General features: G+C 41.4%; 1 protein-coding gene across 4 annotated transcripts in view; it reads right to left on the reverse strand.

The window, feature by feature from the left end:
• The window catches only part of THUMPD2 (THUMP domain 2 tRNA and snRNA guanosine methyltransferase), a 35,271-nt gene extending 28,417 nt beyond the window's left edge, over nt 1-6,854 (reverse strand). For 3 of the 4 annotated variants that reach the window (XM_053924687.1, XM_053924686.1, XM_053924689.2), the window contains exon 1: nt 6,710-6,854. In XM_053924687.1, the coding sequence (XP_053780662.1) occupies nt 6,710-6,835 (126 nt within the window). In that variant the 5' untranslated portion in view covers nt 6,836-6,854. Of the gene's footprint in view, nt 1-3,338; nt 3,543-6,709 lie in introns of all 4 variants that reach the window. The other variant, XM_053924688.1, reaches the window with a different exon arrangement.
• Nucleotides 6,855-7,857: the final 1,003 nt, after the last annotated feature.

Genomic DNA, 7,857 nt, shown 5'->3' on the forward strand with positions numbered 1-7,857 from the left:
AGATTTTAGCACCCTCATTTTACAGGTTAGAAAACTGAGGCTTAGCTAGGTTAAACAATTTGTAAGAAGTCACACAGTCAATGACCAAGACCATAATCTTACTATGTCACGCCCCCATTTGTAGGGTGTGGGTGTGCATTTGTGTGTACACACACTGGAACAATAGGACACAAACATTATGTTGCTAAACCTCACACACTGTTGGAAAGTGGGCATCATCAGTAAAAGTCTGGGAGGAGAATCCTACAAGCTCTGGGAAGAGGGATTCTAATGCGTCCCTAACCTACACCGAAGGTCAGCACGGCCGCACTTGCTGTGTTATGCTGACTGAGAACGTCAGGCGGGTGGATGGTGTAGCTCCGGCCAGCCTGAGAAATGGCCATGAAAGGGAGAACCAGACATGGTAATGGTCGACCATCAAAGACTTTTGATGAAAACTGACAGCACCAAATTAGTTGGTAGGAAAAAATTACTTTGGAAGAGGCATGAAGGACTGAGTGTAGAATGTGATGCTGCTGGAGGGCGAAGTAGATTACTGACGTAGAAATAATGAGACACTTGCCGTGGGAACTGAAAAATGGATAGAAGCAAGAAATATGCATCGAACAGAAACGGGCTTTGGAGACAAGGTAGCTACAAGGTAAAGGACAGGGAAGAAAGGCAAATGAAAAGAGCATCAACTCAGGGGGAGTCTAATCGGGTTCGGCAGTATGGCAAATAGTGCTCAACACCTATGGAATTCGAAACCTTTTTTGGGTCAACCCAGCCCCCTTAAACTCAGGATGGATGTGGACTGTCTTGAAATTCTCCCTTCAGTGGTGGCCATGGGCTGACTAACACGGTTCTACCGCATCTCTAGAAGTGAAGCATCAGGGAATTCGGGGTATCCCATGTGTTTAGGCAGCTCCCATTCAATGGGAACTTGAACTCTAAGTTTTTTCTTATCTGACCTGGTTTAAGTAAGCTTTTTGGATGGTAATTTCTGGGGTTACCATTCTATGTTGATGAAAAAAAATCTTTGCTGAAGAAGCCCCAGGTTGTCACCAATTAAAACCCAAATACTTCTGGTTACAAGTTTAACAAGTTCTGAGGATCTACTGGACAGGATGGTGATTATAGCTAATAATAGTGAATTATACACTTGAAAGTTGCTAAGACAGTGGGTCTTAAATGTCCTCACCAAAAAAATAAATGGTTATCATGTGACAGGTGGAGGCATTAACTAATGCTATGGTAGTAATCATTGTGCAATATATAAATTTATCAAATTAACACACTGTATACCTTAAATTTCCACAATGTTATGTCAATTATAGCTCAATAAAGCTTGAAAAATAAATAAAAAGAAAGCCCAAATAGCTTAGATACCAGCAATGCAGCTGACTAAGGAAGATGAAGTGGGGAATAAAAAGAAAATTGAGGAATCAATATTTAAGGGGATAATGAAGCAGCTAAAACAAGCTCGAAAATTTACTTCTTCCTCATTACAAAGGTGACATTTTCCACTAAAGTCCAAACTCAATATATACCTCAAAATGCTTAGAACTTTAAAACAAAGTTTTAAAAAGTACATGTTTAAAATTTTATATTTTTATGTTCTCTGACATTAAAGCCACCATAAAACAAGTAACGGACATAAAATATCTTGACAAGATTCTGGGGGAAGTGAAATGAATACTTCACTGAAAATGTACGGTTTTAAGGTTCAGGTCCTATAAACAAATAAATGGATACAACATCCAGACTAGTGATGTTAATCTAAGTAGCCAGTGAACTATATATTTACAGTTACCTAATTGTACAAAGATTTTATGTTTTGTCCACTTAGTTGAACATCTAGGGAAACATTACATACAATGAGTTTTTCTAAAATTGTTTTTTTTTGCAGGGGGAGGGGAAAGATTTTCAAAAAGAATGTAACTGAATATCAATTTAATTAAGAAGACATATGAGATTGAATTTATTTAGGGTCAAATCATAAAAATAATATGTGTTGATGCTTTAATGTGCTAAATACCTTCACAAAATCAAAACCAACATTATTCTCTTTGTGTAAGAATCAACATAAGGTCTACTCTTTCATAACTAATACGCATATCATTAGAAGTAGTTTACTAAACTGTAAAACAGTCACTGTGGACATGACATAATCATAAATATGAAAGCACTTCAATGGTTTGCCCTTTATGAAGATACAGTATTACAGCTTCAAGCAGCAGGGAGAATGGATCTTGGTACTTATGATTTCAAAAATGGCTGAAGCTGCTGTTACTCTTTTTCCTTAGTTTATTGCTTGTAACTGATGGTACTCAATTACAATAGTTAGGGAGAAATGTAGCATTTTAGAATATTTCATCCTAATATTTGCAACTTGAAAATTTATATATATATACCATCTGTTTATTCCACTTGGAATGAAATCATAACCAAGTGTCTAAAACCAGCTGGTTTCATGTCTAACACTTCCAAAGATAAAATAACAGCCTTTATTAAAGTAAAAACAGCTGTTATGCGCCAGCATATCTAAGCAGTTAGCATTCTTCCCTTTCTTTTAAAATTCATGGATTCAAGTGTAACACAAAGATGGAATTTAAGTATAGGTAAAATGTATAGTAATATAGGGAGACACCAAAGTTTTCCTGATTCTACAAGATGCCAGTTAGTTTCAGAATTAATTTAAAAGTCCTAAGGGAAGAGTTGAGGTGGTGTGTGAGATGTTTGGGTTCATTTTAGAAAACAGAATTAAAAAAATATATTTCACTTAATTTTTAAAAAGCCACCCAATCTAAAAGGAATGCCTAGAATCTTCAAAAAAGCAACTGTATGCAAGCATCCCACTAAATGAAATACGCAGACTATCTGCTTAGTTCTGGCCCAGTACCTTCTACCCCCGTGACCTCATTCACAAAATAAACTTGATCGGCTTGTTCACTTGGGCCAATAGTCTTTGCTCTGTGCGTTTATACAGGTCGAGGAATCACCTGACGAGGTCTTTCTGGCTAGCTGGCATTCAGAACACGTCTACCCTATTGAGTTTGATATTAAAAATCACTGTTCCTACTATTGTTCTTATAATAAATAGAAGTATTTAATACATTAAACACTGTTACAAAGTAAAGTTTAATTGTTCCCAATACATTTCTTAAAAAGAAAATGAGTAAAAACTATATTACGTCTATATATAAAATAGACATTATATAAGTATATTATATTTAAAACACATATATTTATATAATATAAATATTTAAAAAGACCCAGGAGCCTACAAAGAAGTTCGCCCTACCACCAGGAGGTAAAACCCCAAACCGGAATCTGACCAAGCTCTGGATACAACTTACAGGATTCCACTTGACAGGAACTACAGAGCACGGAGGACCAGGTTAAACTACGCCTGGACACGCAACCGGCAACACCGCGACCGGGGGAATTCCAGCAGCGCTGTCTACCAACCTTCCGTGGTGAGGAAAACGTTCCATAACTGCGCTAATACAGTTGCCTCCAGCACATGTAGCTTCTGAGCACTTGAAATTGGACTAGTGCAACTAAGAAAGTAATTTTTCAAATTTTATCGAATTTTAATTTAAATAACCACTGCAGCTAGAGATGACCCCAGGGAACACACAGCTCTGTACCTGAGGTCAGAAAACCAGGCCTGTTGGGTTACGAATGGTTTTGGCATTTTTAAAGGGATATGCAACACAATGTTATCCACAAAGCCCTAAAAACATCCCACATTTTTGATCCACAAAACCTAAAATATTTCTTTTCTGGCCCTTTCTAGAAAAAGTTTGCTGACCCCTGCTCTAGACTCTGGGACAAATAACCCAGCATTTTAACAAGCAAACTGCCCTGGGAAAACAGAGAGATAGGAGGGAAATGTGTAGATTAAAAAGAGACTTTTACCAGCCAATCACAACGTGTGGTGAATCCTGATTTAAATACACAAACTTTAAAAAGAAGTGACATTTAGGAGAAAGTTTAAATCTGAGTAGTGACTAGATATTTGAGGACAAGAAATTACTAATTTTTAGATGTGATAATGATACTGTGGCTTATATTTTTAAGAAGAGCTGTGTGTATTATCTTTTTAATATTATACTACATATATTATGCTATAAAGAGTCCTAATATTATAGATACATAGGGAAATACTGACAAAGGAAATGATGTCTGGGATTTGCTTCAAAATAACATGGATTGAGGAGTGGAGGAAGTGTGAATGGGGCAAAATTCACCATGGGTTGGTCAATGAGGAAGGTTTATCATAATGTTCTGTCTGCCTGTGTGTATGTTTGAAATTCTTCACGATAAAAACCTAAAGTGAATACCCAGTCAGAAGAAGCACCTGAGGGGAGAGAATTTACAAGTTAAAATGCAAACACCTTGGGCTTACCTTGTGGGGCTGGCAACTAGGGATATGCATTTTCAACAAGCTCCCTAGTGATTCTTATGTTCACTAAAATCGGAAAAACACTGATCAGAACAGAGTGATTACTTTGGAAAATTACACAATCACTTCTGAATTAATGTTTTGTATTGAGAATTTACACTATTAATTTTCTTAAAGCAAACCAAAGTTTCTAACAGTCTCTCTCATCATCGCGAGCATGATTTTAAATATTCCTGTGCAACTCATTCTGTGGGCATGTTTAATTGAGCACCTACTGTTTGCCGTACACCATGCTCCGTGTGCTATGGGATCTCTGTCTCAAGGAATGCAGTAATCCTTTAAAGTAGGTATTATCATCTCCATCTGTATTTTATAGCCGAGGAAAGTGGGGCTCAGAAAGTTGAGTAATTTGCCCCAACTTACACATCTATTAAAGGACGATGTAAGATTTGAACACGCTTTGGGCTCTGAAGCCCCCATACACTTCTTACAATGGTGCTGTTACAGAACAACCTACACGCAGGGTTCCGGCGCAGTTTCCCATGGTAAACTTCGGCACAGTGGTAAACAGAGCACATGGGCTTCGAAGCTGGAGAGATTCAGAGACAAGTGCCAGTTCCACCATTCACATCAGTTTTCTCTTTATGTCCTTGTAGAATGGCGGTGAGAACGAACTGTCGCCTAGGGTTCTTCTGAGATTTAAATTACAACATGTACATAGATTGTCTGACACACTTTACGTGCTCCATAAACGTTAGGTGCTACCATTATTATTTCAGAATTGCCTTCACTTTGAGAATCCGCTTCGTATTAGAGAAACTGGAATGGAATTTCGGAGGTTACCTGTTCAGAGACCACTTCCGGGCAAATCTACCCTTAAAACACACAACGTCAACATATGGAAATCCCCAGGTCTCTTGGCATTTAATTGTTCTCATGGCCCAAAAGTTTTTCCCTACAGTTAATTGAATTTTGCTGCTGTGATTAAAATACATAGCCCCCCTGCCCCCACCCTGCCCAATCTCATTTTGTCTGTAGAGAAGATGGAGAACAAGCAGGCAGGGTCTTTCTTTTTCCTAATAATGTGACATATACCCAGATTGGCTCAAACCTTCTATTTCTCATACCACGAACTCTAAGTTAACATTAAAAAAAAATAGTACAGCATTATGTCATGGCCACAAGATGGTCAAGGACTGGACCCAGGAGGCAGCCTGCCTGACAGCCTGGGTTCAAAACCCAGCTCTGCCATTTCTGTTACATGACTTGAATAATTTATTGGATTTACCTATGATTTATTTTGCTTTTCTGTTAAATGTGAAGCCTACCTCGTAGGGTTGTTGTGAAAATTAAGGAGGCGAATACAGAGTAAGCACCCAAGAACATGGGCCTGACATATATTAAATGGTTGGTGTTAGCAGTTGTTATTATATTAGCTACATCCAACACTCTATTAAAGTCTGCGACCAAAACCACCCATGGCAGGTAGTCTAACAAGCCCACGGATGCCATTTAGTGACCTCTTCTCTCCTCCTCCGACGCCACCCTCTGACTGCAGAAGCCACTTCTGTGGGCTTCCAACAAGGGAGGAACCGGCCCTGGATTTCATCCCACAAGCCTCCCTTCTCCAATACCACGTCCTGTGCACCGTCAGGTCACCCATCAGCACACTGACGGCTTTTTGCTACACCTTTTTCTCTGCTTTCAAGAACCCAGACCCGCATATCCTAAATGAACCCAAACTGAGGTTTAAACCCTTGTTCATCACTGAAATTAACAACTTACAAATACCAGAAACTAGTAACTTTCTCTGAAAGTTGGACTGAGGCCTCCAAGAGTATTTCTCTAGCGACCATTTACTGTGTGTTTGAGGTGTACTTTACACACCCGTTATCATTTCGTCCTCCCAACAAAATACAGACGTGCCATCCCCGCCAGGAAACTGGCAAGAGTCAAGTAACAGAACCTGAAGACTACATTTGTGTTTAAAGGATGGAGAAAGGGTTCTAACTTTGACAGGTCTAACTCTAATTATAGGCACTGCCAAACACTTTCTTTTAAAGAATCCAGGAAATAACTTGCTTCGACCCCCTTTTTAAAAGACTTCGGCCGTGACTGACGTGCAGGGAGACACGACTGGCGGTTCTTTGCAGGAGCAACGGGAAGACCTGCCGTGAACTGCGAGGGTGGGGGCTGCGGCCACCGCGGCCGACGGCGTGGGTCGCGTCGCCTGCCCGGGTCCGAGACCGACCCTGGCGGGGAGGTGGGCTGCGGCAGGGCCTCCCTCCGTCCCTCCAGGGCGCAGCGAGGCCGACTCACCTGCGTGGCCTGCAGCCGCACCCGCACCTCCCGCATCAGGAAGGGCTCCAAGCCGCGGCCCGCGGTGCAGAAGAAGCGGGCGCCCGCAGCAGGCCCGGAACTGGGATCTCCGGGCCCCGCCGCCATGGCAGCTCGGGCGCGCCCTCGCGGCCCACGGGTCACGTGGCCTCGAGCGCGCGCCGCGCGTCCCCGCGGTCTCAGAGGCAGACGCACTGGGGTTCGTGGTGGGTGGGTGGAGCTAAAGCACCCTGCACACCCTGCAGGGAGTGCTGGCGAAGGTCAGGCCATCTGGGCGTGGCCCCGAGTGAGTCACCTTGGTTAAACTGCTTAGAATGTCCTGGATTTAGAATTGTAGGTGGAAAGAATGTAATTGATCATCTAATCTATCTGACTTGTTTTTCAGATTGAGGAAGATGATGTCTAGAGAGGCCAAGGGACAGCGAGTTACTGGCATAGGTGAGGCAGGAACCTTGAGGTCTCAATATCTAGTATAATGAACCTTCTCCATTCCTCCCTACTCCCTCTTCTCCTCTCCTTCATCCCTCCTCACTAGTCCCCTCTCCCAAGGAGCCTTGCTCTGTCTTCATCAAGAATTGGGCCGAAGCTGGGAATCCCCAGGACCAAGAGCACCCTCCACTCTCCAACTAAATGCCCTGATGTTCATGAAACAGCTCACAGTTCTTAATGTATTTAACCAGCAAGGTAGTGAATGCACAATCTAATTTAGGGCCCCTGATTTGATTGGGTCTCTTAACAGTACTTAAGAGGGGACGTTGTTTAACTCTGAATTATAAAATGGCAATGAAAATATTTCTTGGGAAGAATAGAATCCATATTACAAAATGAACACCATTTGTTACGCATTGGTGTAATATGATTTCAAATCCATTTGTTTATGACAAGTAAATTGTTTTAATCCACTTGTTCGTTAAAGAGACAAAAAAAATTTTAGAAATAGTTTTGCTCCAAGGATGAAGTTATGTCAGGATGTCGTCATCTCATCTGTGGTCCTTGGTAAGAAGTCAGTTTGCTGCTGAGCAGTCCCAGTGGGGGCTTATCCATAAGAGCATGTGGAGAAGCAACTACGAGACTATAAATGTAGTTGACCCTTGGACAACGTGGGGGTCAGGGACACCGACCCCTGTGCA

This window comes from Desmodus rotundus, chromosome 5, assembly GCF_022682495.2.
Source record: "Desmodus rotundus isolate HL8 chromosome 5, HLdesRot8A.1, whole genome shotgun sequence".
NCBI lineage: Eukaryota > Metazoa > Chordata > Mammalia > Chiroptera > Phyllostomidae > Desmodus > Desmodus rotundus.